The 20,194-nt window shown below is 46.8% G+C and overlaps 2 protein-coding genes across 3 annotated transcripts in view; one reads left to right on the plus strand and one right to left on the minus strand.

The window, feature by feature from the left end:
- Window positions 1-12,908, plus strand: part of gatad2b (GATA zinc finger domain containing 2B) — a 25,025-nt gene extending 12,117 nt beyond the window's left edge. The window contains exons 2-11 of the mRNA XM_047018924.1: window positions 3,689-4,075; window positions 4,474-4,603; window positions 4,904-5,035; window positions 5,695-5,823; window positions 6,268-6,438; window positions 6,887-7,271; window positions 7,390-7,592; window positions 8,222-8,332; window positions 8,590-8,797; window positions 8,951-12,908. Of these exons, the coding sequence (XP_046874880.1) occupies window positions 3,690-4,075; window positions 4,474-4,603; window positions 4,904-5,035; window positions 5,695-5,823; window positions 6,268-6,438; window positions 6,887-7,271; window positions 7,390-7,592; window positions 8,222-8,332; window positions 8,590-8,797; window positions 8,951-9,087 (1,992 nt within the window). The 5' untranslated portion in view covers window position 3,689 and the 3' untranslated portion in view covers window positions 9,088-12,908. The remainder of the gene's footprint in view (window positions 1-3,688; window positions 4,076-4,473; window positions 4,604-4,903; window positions 5,036-5,694; window positions 5,824-6,267; window positions 6,439-6,886; window positions 7,272-7,389; window positions 7,593-8,221; window positions 8,333-8,589; window positions 8,798-8,950) is intronic.
- Window positions 12,677-19,465, minus strand: nr1d2b (nuclear receptor subfamily 1, group D, member 2b). Of its 2 annotated transcripts, XM_047018925.1 has the most exons (8): window positions 19,051-19,463; window positions 17,537-17,764; window positions 17,346-17,434; window positions 16,899-17,043; window positions 16,038-16,777; window positions 15,745-15,930; window positions 15,315-15,525; window positions 12,677-15,047 (listed from the first exon to the last, which is right to left on the minus strand). In XM_047018925.1, the coding sequence occupies exons 1-8, from the start codon at window positions 19,067-19,069 to the stop codon at window positions 14,851-14,853; spliced, it is 1,815 nt and encodes a 604-aa protein (XP_046874881.1). In that variant the 5' UTR covers window positions 19,070-19,463; the 3' UTR covers window positions 12,677-14,850. The 2 variants fall into 2 exon arrangements, with proteins under 2 accessions (XP_046874881.1, XP_046874882.1); XM_047018926.1 differs by lacking the exon at window positions 15,315-15,525 and having other exon boundaries at window positions 14,906-15,047; window positions 19,051-19,465.
- Between the last annotated feature and the right edge of the window lie 729 nt (window positions 19,466-20,194).

Genomic DNA, 20,194 nt, shown 5'->3' on the forward strand with positions numbered 1-20,194 from the left:
AAAATGACTCCTGAAATATCAATTGTTGGTGTTTTGACAGTGTGGTCAAACTAGAACCATGACATTTGATGTGTCGAAAGGATGTTGCTTATTCCCAGCTCGATCACATTGACTGGAGAAACAGAATAGGGTCCCTCTGTACAATAAGTAGACTAACTCACAGGGAGTCAGGTGGCTGAACGGTGAGGGAATCGGGCTAGTATTCTGAAGGTTGCCAGATCGATTCCCGGCCGTGTCAATTGACGTTGTGTCCTTGGACAAGGCACTTCACCCTACTTGCCCTGTACTTACTGTAAGTCGCTCTGGATAAGAGCGTCTGCTAAATGACTAAATGTAAATGTAGCTCCACAGACTTGAACCAAACCAGCCAATGTCAACAACACTAGCACCCCAATCATATCCTGGGCATATGTTACTAGATGATGCACCAAGGACCGTCTGATGATCTGAATTGGTAGAATTCAGTATTGCCAGGTGAAGGTGCTTAAACAGTGTGAAATCGAATTCTGGTGCGAGGAAATGAGATCACAGGTATGTGCGGGCGGCGAGGCCCAGAGGCACGCTGTGAAACAGCCTGTTCTGTTGGGTGGCTCTGCGGTGACGTGCGGTCAGAGGTCCTCCTCCAGAAGAGAGTCAGGAGACGGGGGTTCCTAGCCCTTTCATCCCATCAGACGCGTAGACACCATCTTTGTGCAGTCAGGTACACAACAGACTCCATCGCTCAAACTGACAGAAGACAGCGTTTACAGTCTAGTGCCTGCGAGCCTTTCTCCACTTCCAGATGAACCGGGTCAAGAATATCAGGCGGGATACGGAACGTTGTTCAACCACAAACAGCATCAGAAAACGGAGCCCAAAAAGATTCTAATCCGTACCGGCACATGAACCCCTATCTTAACAACCTGGCACGACGCGCTCCACAACATTCGCGAACAGACGGGTACCTCAAGACTGACTGGCTAACGCTGGATCAAGGTGTCTGCGTCCGCCAACTTGAAGAGAACGTCAACATTTAGCGGCAGATATACCAGCGATGTGCCTTGCGTGTGTTTTGAAGTGAGGCCGCAGGCATCCTCTGATGGTCTCTAGCCTCATCCTCTGCTGGTCTCCTGCCTCATCCTCTGCTAGTCTCCAGCCTCATCCTCTGCTGGTCTCCAGCCTCATCCTCTGCTAGTCTCCAGCCTCATCCTCTGCTGGTCTCCAGCCTCATCCTCTGCTGGTCTCCAACCTCATCCTCTGCTAGTCTCCAGCCTCATCCTCTGCTGGTCTCCAGCCTCATCCTCTGCTGGTCTCCAGCCTCATCCTCTGCTGGTCTCCAGCCTCATCCTCTGCTGGTCTCCAGCCTCATCCTCTGCTGGTCTCCAGCCTCATCCTCTGCTGGTCTCCAGCCTCATCCTCTGCTAGTCTCCAGCCTCATCCTCTGCTGGTCTCCAGCCTCATCCTCTGCTGGTCTCCAGCCTCATCCTCTGCTAGTCTCCAGCCTCATCCTCTGCTAGTCTCCAGCCTCATCCTCTGCTGGTCTCCAGCCTCATCCTCTGCTGGTCTCCAGCCTCGTCGGACTGTTGGTGCAGTGTGCTCGCACGCGCATCACCGCGAGGCTCCTCTGTCATCTGTTAAGTGAGAACGAGATTGGCTGGTCGTGCACATTGTCTCAACATGGAGAGAGAGAGGGAAGGCTGTTCCTCAGACCACTGCCTTATCGACGCTATAAGATGTGCTCTGATGCACTGCAAAGGGAAACGCGTCTTCATAAAATGGGTCTCGAACCAAAGGTTTATTACAGATTCATGACACTGCAATACGTCCGAAGGGGAGAACACAGTCAGCATATTAACAGCAATGACCTGGTCCTACAATACATAAAAAACATGACAAAGGTATGCGCTGTAAAGGTAGGCGCCGGTATTTACATGAACATTTGACACATTTCATCTGTTCCTATGTATTTGGATCCCTGGTGAGTTAGCTTGTCAAGTAGGGATGTTGTGGCTGTTGTTCAGTTCATGTCTGTGTCATGTCCTGTTTTGACCGTGATATGTTGTGATCCGTTTGTCAAGCAGTCTGTGGTGACCTTTTTTTTCTGTTAACCACAATACATGGCGCCTCTTTTGTTTTTACCTGAGAGGAAAAAGGCTCTGTCTGCAGTGAGACACCATCTCCAGTGGGCTAACCGATGCAGACATTTGCGCACAGCCCCACCTGATAGTAATGCACTTAATCTGAAGCTGGCCATTCGCTCTGACTGGAATACAAATGGATCCAGTTGACAAGCAGTTGCCACAGGAGAAAAAAGCCAGTGCTGTCTTTCTGGTCTATGTTAGTGTGTGTGTGTGTGTGTGTGTAGCCAATACCTCCACACCTCGCCCCGGGCCGTGTAACTACCCATCCAAGCGTACGTAACCTAAAGCGACTAGCACACACACACACACACACGCACACACGGACGACCGTTTAGATGGCCTGTACATGACACATGGTCAAACCCAAGCCGACACTCGTGTGCACACAATTGAACTGGGGAGGCATGTGACCTCACAGTCATATGTTCCCCACAAACCCAAACATACATCCGGTTGTGGGATCCCTAATCCCAGTCGCGGAGGACTTGGTGTAGGGTCCACAGCAACCTGCTTCAGAAGCCACGAACTCGGCCAGCATTGTGCAGATGGAGAAGCTGCTCTCGCATGAATAGAGAGCCTCATGCATAATCCTGTCGTACTCAAGTCTACGACCTATTACTGTGCTGTTATGAGGGCCTTTTTTTGCTTCGTCATTTCCCCATTGAGCTGGCATTTCTGCCAACGCCATCTGATTGGTCCGTCGCTCGATCGTCCTACCGACTCCAACCAGTCACATGACGGGAGCTGATGTGTTTGGGTTAAGAGTTCCCTGGTTGCCATCCAACCCAAGTCTTCCTCGTGGGTACTAATAGTTGCTATGCACGCACAGTGGAAGCAGGCAGGAATGCTTTCCCCAATTAGGTATCAGTAGGATTACTGCTTCATGTGCTATCGCTGACTCAGTGTTTAACCCACTTTCTCTCAAATGTAGCCTACTTAACCGCCACCGATGCTATTTAGTCATCTTTGTTACAGTTTCTCGGGTCAGTGCTCAGTGACAGTCATCTGATTCAAAGTGACGTCGGCTAATAGGCATGCGCCATTCCACTCAAATGGGGGGATGGGTGTCTGGCAGGAGAATCCCCTTATCGCAGACCCTGGGCTCTCCTGTGTTTTGCGTCCCAAGCCGTGTGTCGCTCAAGGAGGGAATGTGGGCCGCTATCAAGCGGTGGAATGGGAGTGTTATCAAGACAGAATGGTTCTGTAGTTAATCATCTGGTGGACCTCCGACAGGCTGGGTTGCTTATCCAAGGCAGTAGGTGGTGAGGATGTGGGGGCGATGACACTATTGCACTCCTTCCTCCTCCACACACACACGCACGCGCACACACACACGCGCACGTGTTCACACAGTCACTCTGACACGTCGGAAGAAACACAAAGTGTACACGTGAACTCCTAAAACAGCAGGACATTTTGAGTTGTTCAACGTCTACGCGTGGTAATGCGTACCATGCTTAAGCCATGGAAACTTACAATGCCCCTCTCTTCTCTCCCTCCCTCCTCCCCCTCTCTCCTCCCCTCCTCCCCCTCTCTCCCTCCCTCCCTCCTCCCCCTCTCTCCTCCAGGATGGAGAGGATGTCTGAGGAGGCTCTGAGGCTCAACCTGCTGAAGCGGGGCCTGGAGGCGTCCGACGAGCGCGAGGAGGCCCTCGCCAAGCGCCTCAAGATGGAGGGCCACGAGGCCATGGAGCGCCTCAAGATGCTGGCGCTGCTCAAGCGCAAGGACCTGGCCGCTCTGGAGGGGGCGGCGGCGGCGGCCGCGGTGGCAGCGGCCGGGGCCCTGGGGGAGGGCAAGGGCCCCGGGGGGAGCCACGGGGGCCTGGCGATGGGGCCGGCGTCGGCCTTCGAGGAGAAGGTGAACGGGAGCCTGAGGCTGGGGGCCCACGGCGGACCCAGCAAGAACGGGAAGGAGAACATGCTGGACGAGCCCGTGGACATGACCGCCAGGAGATGGTGAGAAGGGCGAGCGCGTCGTCGTCTATCGTCCCCGTCGCCGTTACCGGCCCTCTTTGTGAGAGGTCGCGGAGGGTTCACCGTGACACTGAGACGAGCCTGCTTTCGAAGGCAGATCAGAGGTTTCAGGAGTCTTTGTGCGTGTGTGCAGTGATTTGTAAAGTTTGCTTGATGTTCGTTTTCGGGGGCTGTGTAAACTTTCAATCCTGCTTGGCACAATTAAACCAAACAGAAAGCCGAACAGAAAGGGAACTAGAGTGTCAACAAATGACCTCACAGTGACCCGTCCTTAAAACAGAAAGTTCCTCATTGACAAACTCCCCCCCCCTCCCTAAATATAGCTTCCCACCTTTTTGTTGTGCCGCGTCACTAACCGCCGGTTCCGCCCGATGTTTCAGTGAGATGGACCGCGAGCGACGCACGCCGTCCCCAGACTGCATCATCCTATCGGACAACGAGGCCTCCAGTCCGCGGGGCACCCCTCGCCCAGAGGAGAGGCTGCATCAAGCCAACCTGGAGATGTTCAAGGTGCGACCCGCTCTCCTCGGCCACCAGCCTGCCTACACAAGTACCTGCTTTGGGGCAACAGTAGTCTTAACTTAGCCACGATCCTGATAAGACCATGAATGAACGTGGAAGTATTTGTGGGTCGATGCAAGGCTTTAATGGACGAGTTGTGTTAGAAGGGACTTGAATAGGAGTTTCTGTCAAATGTGTGAGTTTCGTTCACCTCAGGAGCCGTTTAAGGATTTGCCTTGTATTTCTCTGTGGGGCCCGAATGCGTGCGTGCGCTGTGTGTGTGTGTGTGTGCGGGGGGTTCTTTTCCAGGGGAAGACTGGCGAGGAGCGTCAGCAGATGATCAAGGCGCTGCGGGAGGAGCTGCGTCTGGAGGAGGCCCGTCTGGTGCTGCTGAAGAAGCTCCGGCAGAGCCAGATCCAGAAGGAGAACGTCGTCCAGAAGGTGAGCTTAGCGCCCGCCCGCGCCGGCCCCCGCACTCTCACTGCTATAACAACCGCCGCCACTCTAACCCCGCCACGGCGGTCCCAAGCGTCGGCTGTTTGTTACGTTTCGCGAAGGATGTTACTACCGTACAGGGTTAGGCACTGAGGTCATTGCTGTAGTTAACAAGGCCGTGCCAATACAGGAGCTGTAATGGAACGTGTATCGTAAGTATACTATGACAGCGATATTGATCAGGATATTGAGCTGTACCTTTTAGGTTCAACTTCATACAAATGAAAGGGGGCGCATGTGTTTGAGCTACCTCACCATCAGGGTCATAACTCCCCACACCCACAGCTCCGGGGTCTGTTCCTGTGATAACAGCGAGATTTAGGCAGACGAAACATCTCAATGTTGCCAAGCAAGAGTAAACACAGAGCAGACCTGAGATACCGTATCAGCTACCGTTACGTGGGTGACCTTCAAGCCACATTTGCTGGCTCAGCAATTAGAACGCGATGTCAGCACCGCTATCATCGTCATCGTACGTACCCCGGTGGAACTTCACGGGGGCCGTATCAGCGGCGACCGCTGTTTTGTTATTGGTGGGAGGTTTCCATTTGTGTTCATGCCTTGTGTCTGAGCCCTGACACGTCTTGCTGTTCCTTCTTGCCCAGGTGCCGGTGGTCCAGAATACCCCCTCGTCCGTGCAGCCGTCCCCCATCCACAGCTCTCAGGGGATGGGCAAGCTCCCTGCACGCCCTGGCCTACACACCCCCGAGCCCCAGAACCTGCGTACCGCACAGGTGTGTGTGTGTGTGTGGTGTATGTGTGTGTGTGTGTGTGTGTGTATGTGCACCAGTGTGTGTGTGTGTGTGTGTGTGTGTGTGTGTGTGTGTGTGGGTAGGGGGGGGATGGTTATTGGAAACCACATGGCTCTGGATAAGATGAGGCTGTGGCTGACATTACACGGCAACATCAGATGGGCCGATCTTCTTGTTTTGTGAGCTGTATGCATTCTTTTTCTCAAATACGGCACAGTTCTCCGTAGACTACAAAGTATATGCTGCCATCTAGCGTTCACAAATGGTACTCGCTTGGCCCATTCATAAAGACGGTATTATGTGGCTGACTGATTCTCTCGATTTGTGTGACTGCATCTCTACTGCCTCGTATATTCCTATGCAAATGTCGTGCATCTTAACTACGTCTCGTTCTCTCTGGCCGTCCCTCCCACCCATCCTCCACAGGGTCACACAGTCATCAGGTCAGGGGCCAACGCCTCCCTGCCTCCGATGATGATGTCGCAGAGAGTCATTGCCCCCAACCCGTCCCAGCTGCAGGGCCAGAGGCTGCCCTCCAAGCCTGGCATGGGCCGCAGCATCTCTGGCAGCATGGGCAACACTGTCAGCTACCAACAGGTACGGAGCCCCAGTCCTGCGTTCTCGCTTCCACTTTCAATGCTCCGGTCCCATTCCCGTAAGCTGACTCGCCAGATGGTTTGTTACACATGACCATCTGGGAAGTCGTCTTTGGAAACTGCTTGGGAAAGGGCAGGCGTAAAAAATGTGTTGGCAGGTGATTCGGTGAACAATCTGTCTTTCACTATCTATTATGGGATGCCAACCGTGCCCGTAGTAAATCTGCCAGCAGAACCTCATAGGATGCAGATTGGTACGAACCGCTATGGTTTTGTCACAAACAAATAACTTTGAGCATGATGGATGCTCCGAGTGGTCGTGATCTCCCAAATCCAGCTGTCTCGCCAGGTTCCCATCCCCCGCCCGTGATGTTGGTGACTTGCAATTACCGCTCAACCTCCACTTGCCCCATGTCCTCATTCTACCACCCTATGCTAACCCCCCCCAGGCCTCCAGCCAGCAGATGGCAGCCTCCCAGCGTTCAGGCTCCTCCGCCATCTACATGAACCTCGCCCACATGCAGGCGGCGGCGGCGGCCGGCGGCGTGGCGGGCGGCGTGGGCCTGGGGGCCGGCGGGGGCGTGGGGGCCGTCAGCCCCTCCACCATGTCCGGCAGCGGCGGCGGCGGAGGAGGCAGCTCCATGGCCGACCAGGCCAGCAGCCAGGCGGCCGCCAAGCTGGCGTTGCGGAAGCAGCTGGAGAAGACGCTGCTGGAGATCCCGCCTCCCAAGCCTCCGGCGCCGCTGCTTCACTTCCTGCCCTCCGCCGCCAACAGCGAGTTCATCTACATGGTGGGCCTGGAGGAGGTGGTCCAGAGTGTCATTGACAGCCAAGGTGAGGTGGCCTGGGGGGGGGGGGGGGGTGACATTTATAAATAAAAGAAATGCTCAAAACTCTTGTATCGTATGTGAATACAGCTCAAGCTTTAACTTGGCCTTCTTTCTTGCCTTAGGTAAACTGCGGGGGGCGCTCTCACGCATGGAACCCTTCTTCTGTGCCCAGTGCAGGACTGACTTTACACCCCACTGGAAGCAAGAGAAGGGCGGGCGCATCCTGTGTGAACAGTGCATGACGTCCAATCAGAAGAAGGCTCTGAAGGCCGAACACACCAATAGGCTGAAGAATGCATTTGTCAAAGCCCTGCAACAGGAACAGGTTAGCAATCTCCCTTTTTATATACTAAACACATGAACACATGAACAACATCTTAGATTAATTTATTTTTTCCAAACATATTATTAATGATTATGGCACGAATATACCTTATTATTTTAACATAATAAAAACTAGGCATAACAGTTTTCAATCTGGTACTTACCGTGGACATGCTTAATGTCTATGCATTTGCGGGTGACCTCTTTTGACAGCTGTTGTCGGCCATGCCCTCATTCTTGCTCTAATTCCCAGAGCTGTCTTCTAGAAGTTCCTCATCACTGCAGCTCAGCTATTACACGTTTGATTCTCTGCATTATTTATGTTTGTTTGTGGTTGATTAAGTGTGGAAGTGCTGTCCACTTGTCCCTGTCATTGTGTCTTCACCCATCTTTTTTGGATGGAATAACAAGGTCTAGGACAATGTGCATAGACAAGTATTATTTGACAGGATCTTGTTGTAGATGTCTGCAAACCGTTTGGACCGATGGTTACAATATTGAGCTCCACTGTAGACTTTGAGAGTTGTTCATGAATCGGCTGCAAATCATTCTCGACCGGAACGTTCTCCCCTTGTGTTTTCAGTCCCGTCGGTCCCCTTAACCCTCCCGTTCTCCCTCCTCCCCTGGCAGGAGATCGAGCAGAGGCTGCAGCAGCAGGCTGCATTGTCCCCCAGCACGGCGCACACGCTCCCCAACGTCAGCAAGGCCGAGACCATGATCCGACACCACGCCCTGCGTCAGGTACCAAGCAGCCGCGCTGCAGCCGCAGGGCTACAGATGGCACACTTCAAATATCTCATACTCAGGATATATCTGAAGGATATATATAAAATATGTTTTATTACAATACATAAACAGTATAAGATATATATATATATATATATATATATATAAACAGTAACATATCCTGTAATCATACATAGGCCTATCGGATGTTGATTTATACTGCAAACACATGGCTTGGTGGTTATATCAGCGGTGTCCCTCTCGTCATGCAGGCTCCCCAGCCGCAGGCCTCGCTCCAGCGGGGGCTCTCCACCTCCGCGCGGGGCGTCCTCTCCAACTTCGCCCAGGCCTCCCAGCTCTCGGTCGCTAGCGGCCTGCTGGGCATGGCGGGGAAGCGCTGTGGCAGTGGAGGAGGCGGGGGCAGCAGTAGCAGCAGCAGAGCCCAGCACGATGGCCGGCGCCAGATCTATAACATCCCCGGTGAGCGTTAGAGCGTCAACTGTGGAGGGTTACCCCGGTGGTGTTTGTTTGTGAGGTATGTTCAATACGTGGGTTTTAATATTGTTGCGGTCTCTTCCCACGTTCTCTCTCTCTGTCTTTCTCTCTCTCGGTCTCTTAATCTCTTGCTCTCAGGGTTGAATATTGCCTACCTGAACCCAGGAGCGGTCGGGGCTCACAAGGGCTCCAGCTTAGCGGACCGGCAGCGGGAGTACCTGCTAGACATGATCCCTCCACGCTCCATATCACAGTCCATCTCTGGACAGAAATGAGCTCCCCCCCCCCACCCACCACAATGCCCTTACTCCCCCAAATCCCCACCCTACAAGGACACCCCTCACCTGCCCCTCATGAGAAAACCCCCCTGACACCCCCTCCCCCATCGCATGCAGTGCCTGTCCGTGTGCCTACCTAACTGACCCGTGAGAACCACACAATCAGCCAGACAAAAGAAACCGCGCTGTCAGTGCACCGCAAGCTTTCTATAGCAAAATACTCTTCTCGCAGAAATCGTATTGGTTAGTGCTACTATTGTTGAAGTTGTTAGTGCTCATTATTATTATTATAACTACCATTATTGATTCAGTTACTCTTACTATTATGCTTATTGTTATGCTTAGTAGTGTTTCTTTTTTTTCGTTAAGGAGGGGTTACACAATTGCAGGATTGCTTTAGGTTTGGTTAGATTTTCTTTTAGGGTCTCAACCCTTAATATTCTCCATAAGGGTTCTTTATTGTCAGGCTTTTTGAAGTCATCAACTCCTGTAATGGACTGGTTTCTAATGACATTTTTACACAGGAAAGAGACAAACACACTTCTATTACAGAAACATCCAAAAGAACCGGATTGAACTGGTCTAAAACATTTGAGCGGACCAACCACCAGGATGGATCCTAGCTAGATAGTCTAACTTTGTTTGACAGTGTTAATTGAATTTGAACTTGAAGACAGAATTGACACCAGAGTGGATAAGTGGGCACTAAGGAGCAGTTAGAAAAGAAGAAAAAAAATCAATGAACTAAGCCCAGGAAAGTCTCCTGTTCTACCCAGTGGGACCTGCTGAGACACCGGAGGGGCCATGGCCTTGGCTTGCAGAGATGAGCGAGGAGATTTCTGCCCCTATTGCCCCATCTCGCTACTCAGCACTGACTGCATAATGGGGCCACAAAAGCTGTCCCCAATATCACCTGTTGCCCCCTCAATGCCTTCGCTTTCAGAGTATGCAGAGACTTGAACCCTTTCTACTCAACTGTTCCTTGTGGTACCATGTATTTTTAAGAGGGCATGTGAAACTGCCCCTGACCACAGACTGGATAACATTTTTTGTTTTCATTTCTTTGTTTTAGGGCTTTCCTAAATGATGTTTTCTTTTTTGCGGCGTCTCTTGTTGAATTGGCGGCATATCTGAGAGGTACTTGCCCCTGGAGACGATAATGATGAAAATTGCAAAAACAGATGAAAACTATTCAAATATCTATATGGATAATATATAGATGCCTAGCTTGAGAATAAATTAGATGGACATGGATAATATCTATAATGGGAGAGACATGGATCAATCACCGTGTATAGGCAATGAGTTGCCTCATTCTCGAGGAGCACTTTTTAGTATCAATTCAAAACGGTTGTTCAAGAGAGAGTTGGGAGAGATATCGATATAAGATTTTTAAATGTACAAGAAAACATTTCCTATTACAGTAACTGCTTCATGCTTTCAGACGTACCTGTTTTTATGTGATTTATTTTGTATTTTTTTACCCCCATTCACTTTTTTGACATTTGACAAAAGCATGATTTAATAACCTTGTCAATGTTAACACATCCCTGCTACTTCAAAGCAATGACTGTTCATTTCTTTCATCTTTTTGGTAGTCTCTTATGGAGTCTCTTGAATCTACAGGTTATATTTAAGCAGTGTTCAGTCCATGTGCAGTATTACATCGAGAGACATACCAGAGGAAGTTAGAAGGATATGGTTTAAGGCTAGACGGCTATTAGTTTGTTCAAAATTTTGCATTGCAGATTTAGTTGTTCGTTCAGTTATTTTCAGCAGTTGTATTGGCTCTAACCACTTCATCTTTTTGTTATGCAGTCAATGAAACCTTTTTGGCTCAAAAATGTAGTTACTAGACTGATGCCTCCTATAGCACATGAGGCACATGTTTTTGGTACTTACGATTGTTGAATCTGGGACACAACTTCTGTGCAGATGTAAAACCAAAGGACTATGGAAAGGTTCATGGAAACTGCAATAATATTGGCACTTAATGTCTACTCACTCACATACTGTACCTTTTGAAGACCCCCAGTCAAATGAACTAGTCTGCTGGTGTGCTAATAGTGTTTTGTCATTGTTTTGCAACCAGAAAAAACAACAACTAAAAAACTATGTTTTAGGACAATGTTGCAGGTAATACAGGTTAAATACTGTATAATACAGGAAAAAAAATTACGATACTACCTTGGATTGTATTTGCAGGTGCAAATGTGTAATTGATGTAACGTACGTCACCTTATCCACATATATTATTTGCTTCAAAACTGGAATTGTATATCAAAATCATTTCTCTCTCTTACTCTCTCTTGCAGACTGAGATGCATATTTGTAACTTCAATTTGTTTAGTTTTTCAAATGTCAACTCTTAGAATTTTCAAATGTAATTTTTTTCTGATGTCAATATTAAGTTAATCTTAAAAGTTATTTTGTTTGTTATGAAGTTAAAAAAAATCAAACATATTCAAACAAAATTGTATCGACTAAAAGAAAAATGACACTATTTGCTATGTCAAAAGTAATAATGACTTGTACATAAGCTTTTTTCCTCCCTTGGATTGAAAAAAAAAGACATTTAAATGGTTGTATATTGTGTAGAAAAGCAAACAAAAAGCCATGAATATTGTGAAGCTTGTCATTTCGTTTTGTGATCACTGTGTATTATTGTGTAACAAATGTGCAAAATGTATGGGATTATTGTTCTTTACTTTCTTTTAGGTGCATTTTTTTACCCATTTTCTTTTCTTTTTTTTCTTTTGTATTTTTTTTTGTGATTAGTGTCTGCAGGAAAAGTGATCTTTGTTCTGGTGAAAAGTTTGATCTATTCCACAGGTTTACTTTGGTGTTTTTTGAGAACAGAGGTGTTTTTCTGTCTTTTCTTTTTGTTTTGTTACACAAGCCCACCCCCTTTCCAAAATGGATGTGGCATGGATCAAACTACCGTCAGTATTATCCGCATCTCATTGTGAGAGAATTCACTTTTGTATACAAACGGTGAATGCTTTTTCAGCTATAAATTGGGCTGCAGTGCTACCTGCACGAATGTCCCATTGTTTTACATTTTCTTGCACCAGTTGTCAACATGAAAATGGATGGGAAAAGTTCTGCCACCATACATATTTTGATCTTGAAGCAGATGGATCTAAATTAATTATTGCTTGCTGCCTGCTTCAATGAGATTTGAATAATTTGACAATACTGACACTGTTAAAGTTGTTAACCTGCATGGGGTATTAAACATGACCTGGGGGACTGATCACATTTCCTTGCTATACAAATGTATTACGTTGTATTAGTGATATAATTTCCTAATGACATATTAGCTATTGTTGCAAATACAGGGAACGTTTTTGAAGGGGTGGGTGGGTAATATAATCGCAAATCATTTTCTAAATTTAAAATTGAAATGTTGAAGGTTTTTTATTGAATAAACTACAAATCCTCAGTTTAAACATTTGCATAATTTCGATATTGTAAATTGAGTTTGTGGGAAAAAAATACTCAGTCTTTAAACTGTATCAATTGAATGAGATATGGGGTAGGAGTGGAAAATATTAAAATTAATATGATAAGAGATTAAACGAAGTCTTTTTTGTTTTGATTTAGTCAATCCAGACCTTTTGCACATGTTCCTTGGTATTTAACTGTCTTAAAAATAAAAAAAAAGGATAAGAAAAAAATACTATATGCTGTTTGAATACTGCCAATTGATTAATAACAATTATGCATTGACTGAAAAAATAAGCTAATTTTTGAGGAAATAACTTTGTAATATTTATCTCTTGCAAGCTATGTTTAATAAAGGATGGAACAGTTTATTTCTGGAGTGTGTGACCTTTTTGGCTGTAAACAAATTTTGCCATGCCTTTTTAGTGACCCAAAGAGTATTTCTTACAGGTGTAGAAGGTGTTTTTTCAAATTTAAATAAAATGTACCCCATTAACATAACAAGACGGCTGGATTTGCAATATCACGGCCACGTCAGAATCCATCTTGCCAAGCTCCCAAGTTATTTGTTTTTGGACCAATCAGTGAAGTTAGCCCATGATAGACCATGGATGTTTATCCAGTCACCTACCTAGTTAATTTTGAAAGTGCCTGCATTTTTTTTAACAATTTCCAATGCTGACTTCCCAGATGGTTGTGTAACAAACCATCTTTCGAGTACGGTTAAGCAGAAGTATGAAGTGAAAGACCGTGGTCCGATTTCATTCTTTTTTTTAAACTTACAGTAGTTTATACCTTTCTCTGCTTACTACACAAACTAGTTAAAGAACAGACAGAAATACGCTTATGTTTTATTTATTTTGATATATTTATAGTATTTATATATAGAAATCTATACTGCAATGATCTTACAGAGGAAAGCAGGGTCGAGAACCACAGCGCAGCAATGTAACGCACACATGGGCAGAAGCTCTCAATAACTTAAGATAGGCATAAAAGCTGGAGGAGAGAAACTGACTGAAGTCATCCACTGACATGACACTAAACACATGGCATGGTGATGTCCTTCACATGCAAATCCACCTACAGCATTGGTAGAATCAGTAATTCATCAAATTACAATCACATACTTGCAATATTACAATCATACTGAATGTCAATACAATCTAGCTATTTCAGAAGTCATCTACAGAACATAGATACTGGTAAATCAAGGACATTTGGACAGTTCTAGTTAAGTTTCCTTATAGTAGGGGATCACATGCTGGAGAATAACTGCTGAGCAGTTTTCCTGCAATGTATCCCCTTCCCCATCCCTGCTCTTCACAGCAATATGATGTGTACAACAATTACATGTGATTGAAATCCACATCTGACATAGCGGTGATAAACATGAATAAGTCGTCCACATTCGGGTTTTGAGATTCGATATCCATCTCCTCAGCCTGATTAGGTCCAGGTATACTGTCCCATGTCATGTGTGAAGCCCATGAATATCAACATTAACGTCTTGTAATGGAGCAGTGCCGATGGACTTCAGTTTGTTGAAAATCTTGGAAGAAAAAAAACAAACTACAGACATTTACAAAATCAGTCCCCCTTCTTCCAATGACAACTTATAGTATAGCACTAAGTAAACAGCATGAGCTAAATAACTGAAATAATTGCCAATAATTAGTTCAATACTTGCCTCTGATTTGAATCCATTCTGGTTTGTTTTGAACAAGCATTCTCAAAAGGACATTCTTATGTCTTTCCCACTTCAGGCCATAATCTAGCAGCTTCATTCTACAAATAGTTTTCATCTTTTCATTTTAAAGAGGTGCTATGCCCTTCCAATGTGGTCATGCATTGTCAGTTAAAGCCTAGAGCTTAGATTTAAGACCAACTCCCTAAAAAATAATACAGCAACTGTGATCTCCTCATCCTATACTGGCATGTTCCCAAATGGTGAACATACACTTCAGGTAAAGACAAAGTAGAACCTCTGCTATAGAGCAGTCACATATTGCACTTACAAGTGCAAAAAGTCTACACTATAAAATAAGATGAGGTGCCTCGTTGAGAGAACATTTTCTAAACACCCAAACACAAATAAACATATACATAAACATCCTTTCTGTGTCTGTAAATGTGTGCATTACCACATAAGAGGCCTTCCGGCCCTACAGTACGATAACTTTGAAGCCCATCCCCCATTCTACCATGACACGTTTGCCCATTAGTTTGTTTGGGGAGAAAATGTCACATGGAGTGAGGGTCTGGAATGAGAGTTTTCTTTAGCCCTGGATAGGGGGGGAGGGGGATCCAGGCTCAGGGGTGGACCTTGAAAGCCAGCAGCTGCTCGGAGTGCATATTGTTGAGGGAGCGCAGGTCGGGCAGCTTGAGCAGCAGCTTGGTAAAGATGGCCGACTCGTTGGGGTGGTTCTTGGTGATGAGGCTCCGTAGTGCTCGGATCAGTGTCTCCTGGAGAGCCTCCACCGAGTTGGCGTTCTCGATCCCTGAGCGGTCTGGAGGAGGAAAAACAAGGCACCAGGATCAGGCTCGGTCTCCCAGTCTCACCGTTCACCAACTTCTGTAGCTCTAGTGAGATGGGTCTAAAGAGTTAGCACAGACAGGAGAAAGGACAAGAAAATGGTGCTACAATGCTTCTGTACAGCTGACACTACACTGAGCAAAACAGTACAATTACAAGGCCTAGCTTGTGCACAGCGAGTGTTTCGACCAAAAAATAAAGAAAAAAACGGATGATGAGCAGGTGATGGAGCGGGACGCACCGGCGGAGACTAGAACCACGGCAGTGAACAGGCTCATCTCCTCCTCGTTGAGCCCCAGGCCTGTGAGCTTCTCACTGAAGTCAAACATGGAATTCTGCAGGTCTCCGGCTCCCATGGCCCTCAGTGCCTCCACGCTGTACTTCTTACCACCCAGGAAGGTCACTGTGCGGTCCTTGACTTCAAACAGCGAGGCAAAGCGCACAACTAACACCTGCCAAAGTCAACGCAGCACACCGTAAGTCTGGAGGAAACTTTGCCTTGACCAATAATCATTACTTCAAGCCGTTGGATGTCCAGGTACTTAAAGCTTAGTTCAGTCATTTATACGGCTTCCACACTGAGTCGACAAAGACTAAGACCAAGGCGGCTGGTAAGAGGAGAAGGAAGAGAAGGGGGTGGGGAAGGGTATGTTAATAAAATAATAGTGTACCTCAAAGGTGCCAGCCTTCAGCAGGCTGACCTGGTCATGCTGAGAGAGCTCCCTGAAACCAGGGATGCGCTTGGCAAACTCCACCACCTCCCTGACGGCCGGGGTGAAGCTGTGGGAGAACTCCTCCCAGATGCCGTGGCCTGACTTGTGAGGATCCACATGAGGGGACATGTTCATAGGACACACCTGAGGGTGGAGAGACGCACACAGACCTGGGTTACCCATGATGCCCACACTCACATATAAAGATTTAGTCATTTGTTCATCATTTCTTTTTTTTTTTTATTGTTCACCAGATGCATTCTGTTGCCCCCGCTCCACAACGGCCCGGTGAAGCCCCCGTGGAAGGCTGCTTCCCCTGCGTTGTGGCCTCTTGGACAGCCAAATGAACGGGCTGGATGCTGGCCGCTGGTGCTGTTGTTATTGTTGTTGTGGGATGGCCTGTAGGGGCACTGGCTGGGGGCGCTGTCATCCTGTCGATGGGTCTCAGGATATTGTGGTCCAGTGTTGGTCGGTCTCTCCGGCACTTCCAATGAGCACAGGTCGTTCTGGTAGTTCCAGGCTTCCTTCTCCTCCATCCTCATGCTGCCGGTTCGCCCAATCACGTGCTCTTCTGCCACTGGGGAGGGCGGGGCCTCGGCAGGGGGGCTGGCCTGTTCCTGGTTGTACATGAAGGTCTCCTGGTGAGCCCTGGTCACCTTGCCGATGACCTCCTCCTCTCCGCTGTCGGACGCGCTAGACGATGCCAAGCTTGGACTGGTATCCATGGCAACTGGAGGCTTGGGATCAGAGCTGGTCCCTGATTTGTTGGACTGGGGAGGGGAGGCTAGAGAGCTGGAGCTTGAGGGGGGACTTGTGTTTTCTGGGGTGAACTCCACTGGGCAGGCCAGGGCCTGGCTGACCAGGGGGAGGGACTGGTTGTCATGGAGCTGGCTGTTGAGTTGACTGTTGTTCATCATGTTGTTCATGGCACTCTGCATCTCCAGCAGCATGCGCTGCTTCTCTCGCTTGGGGATGCGGCCGAAACGCACAGCTGAGGAAAGAAAATCGTTTATTGGGGGTCAAAACAGGCGTGCTTTAACACTATATGGTCATGCTACTACAAAACACTGCTGTTTCTGCGTCAATGAAGGAGGGGTTAGCAGGCCACTCACAGTCTCTGGACATCCCCACCATGAGACACTTCTTGAAGCGGCACTGCTGGCAACGGTTCCTGTTGATCCTCATGATGGGGCAGCTCTCGTTCTTAAGGCATTTCTTATACTGGATGTTCTGCTGGATACTCCTTCTGAAGAAGCCCTGGAGGTGGACACGCAAACATCCCAGAGTTTAGGGGTCAAGGGTCACGGACGCACTTGAGGGGTTGAACATAAAGGGGCTGAAGGTCTTCTGAGGGAGCGGGGGGGACTGCGCATTGTTTTCACCAAGAATCTCTCAAACATTAAAGTAGGCCATGAGACTGCGACGTCGGGTGATATAAATACATCCAGCTGAACCATTTTAAACAGTGTGGATATCATGCAGGTGACCCAGTTCAAGTCCATGCCCTCCATCAGCATCTCTCTAACACACACACACACACACACACAAATCCCCCTCACCTTGCAGCCCTCGCAGGCATGGACCCCATAGTGGAAGCCCGAGGCCACGTCCCCACAGACCTTACACAATAACACCAGGCCGTTGATCTCTGCAAGGAAGAGAAACCATAGGCAACATGACACCCCTGCAGTCACCAAGCACTCATTTCACTCGAGTTCACAAAAGCCTATTGTTGAGGTAAACCACTCACTCGCAATGCCACATTTGACAGTGGAGGACGAGCGTCCTGCCTTCTGAGAAGGAGCGCGGGGTTGGCCTGCTGTCGCTAGGAGCGGGTTGGCCGGTTGGCCCTGGCGACAGTTCGGGGAGGAGGTACGAGGCGGAGAGGAAGACTGGTAGCTGCCATTGGAGCTGTCGCTGTGACAAGACTCTGGGCTTGAAGAAGAGCTTGTGGAGCTGATATAGGCTATGACGCCACCTGGTGGATAGCAAAAAGAAAAACACAGGTGACTGGGTGATCGACACTATACCTTCTGTTATGCAAAATTATATGCATTTTTCGAGAGCAACAGTAATTACACTTTTGAAAAGGGCAGCTCATGGTATCTGAGTCTATTCAGCTCTGAGTTTCCTCAGCCAGTGAAAATAAAAAAACTATTCAGCCCTCTTCTTAACACAGACTGACCTGATTTCTCCCTTTCCATTCTCAATGCTTACATAACACCTATTACATAACGTCAGTTTCAGACGGGTGTGTTGTCTATTCTGTTACACAATAAAACTATTAAAATATTCAAGAAACAACATTAACTTATTCAATAGTTATTGGAGGTAGCTCCAGTTTTATGGGGGGAGCAGAACCCCAAATAAATGATACAAAAAAATAAGTAGATTGCAGATTTTCTCATTTAGGTTTTAAATTGTCACCTTATTTTGAAAATACAAATGGAATAAGATTTTAGATTTAAGAAAACAACACGGTGGGGTGCAATACATAAAGAAATATAGACAACTAAATCAGTTATGTGACCAAATTCAGAAACCGGCAAGATAACTGCTGCTGAAATGAAAAGTATTAGGAAACATTTGTAAATTCAAAATCACTGGATCTTAAAATCATACCAAATGTATATAGCTAAACTGAAAATAAAATAAATGGGGAACTGGGAATGATGGCATCCTGTCTAACCAACAAGTCAGTGAATTATTATATTCTCGTTTCAAAGATGGTTATGCAATTCAAATTACATAAGCCTTCAAGTGAAAACTACGCTTATGTTTATGCAGGTGCAACGCCAAAATGTAGGCCTTTATTTATTAGAACACGCCCCCACGTGGACCGGGCATGTTTCCTACGGTGACAGAGGAGAAAGCGGGTCAGCAGTCTTTGCTGCAAGAGCCTCACGTGTATGTGCAGCTGGTCAACACAGCAGCTAGCAGAGAAAGATTATGAAATACCAACGTCACATCGTTTTTCGTCCAATCAGAAAAGACGCACAGTGAACGTAAACACAGTGGCACAAGGCTAGGCTACCCGGTCCATGTGAGAAGGAAGCTGCAGTGCCGCTTGAGCCAAATAGTTCTACAATATCGACATCCCCTATGGCACCTCTAACCCAGTTTTAATTACACGTTACTAAAAGTCCATAAACATTGGTTATACGATACATTAACATTTTACTTGAATTGCCATTAGCAAATGAGACCACTAGACTGGTAGCCTAACCACACATGTACAACTAAGCTGAGTGATAAAGACCTTACCAGCTTTTGTCGATTCCATGTCCTCTTGACAGAAAACCTCCGTTGCTACCTGAATTTGGATGCCGTTTTTTATATTATTTCAGCAACTTGAGAAGTTGCTGGTTGGTTATAGATTAGTAGGCTAACTAGCTGTCAAAACTGCCGTGTTTTCCTTCAACGTCGCGTCAGCTACAGTAACATCAAAGACGACAACGAATCGATAAGTACAGTGCAGTAGGCTATTGTACTAATATATTATTAAACTTTCAAGCAGTTACTCAGTAACCTAAGATAAGGGGTTTATATCAAACCACAAAATACATCTAATTTCGTCGAAAGAATCAAACCTGGCCCATTCCGTATTCGATGTTTACCATTCCAAAAACAGTCTTAAATACTCGCTTGTACTACAACTGACTGGAGAGGTGCACTCAGCAACCATGTGACCCATTTCAGTGACTCCTCCTTCATTCAGCCTACCACTACAGTCACTGACACACTTTTACAATTTAAAGTTAATGAAGGTTGTTATACAGACAATAGACCATTTAAAAAACAAAGCATTTATCAATAGTGAACGATAGCACTTTTTTTAACGGTGATCATCACAAATCCAAAGCAAATTAAAGGCAGCTATATTTTTCGATTCCAACGTCTTTTAGACAGTAAGACTGTCATCCTAAATTATTCTGGACAAAATGTGTCAATAAATAATCCATGTGAAAACCACTGAATAAGAAATGAACACAATCTGAAGCCATTTAAGAATTAAGGACTGTTTAGAATGTACTTACTATAGTTACAGAAACAGCAGTTGACTGGCTTCAGGTCCAGATGAGCCTATCCTACAGTTTTTCCATCATAATAGATGTCAATAAGGGCAAAATAAACAGAAACATGATCCAGGAGCCTTGTGGCTATTTCAATCCATGAAGTATTTTACTATTTCTTTGACCACTACACTTAACGCTTCTACAATAATAGCTCCAATTGTTTATCCATTTACATGTCTTTTTTTTGTGTCCACCAGCTATAGCCAAATGTGTACTTTGCCCATCTAGTTTTTTTATTTGAGAGGGTAATGGCCACCATGGTTTAAATGCCCAGGATTTTAAAGGGGGTCAGCCAGCGGTTGTCTGTATACATTTTCACAATGCAGCAAACA

This window comes from Hypomesus transpacificus, chromosome 4, assembly GCF_021917145.1.
Source record: "Hypomesus transpacificus isolate Combined female chromosome 4, fHypTra1, whole genome shotgun sequence".
Classification (NCBI taxonomy): Eukaryota; Metazoa; Chordata; class Actinopteri; order Osmeriformes; family Osmeridae; genus Hypomesus; species Hypomesus transpacificus.

Bases quoted from the DNA above. Each gene is read 5' to 3' on its own strand.
- nr1d2b (XM_047018925.1), bottom strand. The intron at 16,778-16,898 runs GTGAGTGGCCTG...TTCTTTCCTCAG, and splicing joins GGTGGGGATGTCCAGAGACT to CTGTGCGTTTCGGCCGCATC. The intron at 15,931-16,037 runs GTGAACAATAAA...CTCCACCCTCAG, and splicing joins GGGGCAACAGAATGCATCTG to GTGTGTCCTATGAACATGTC.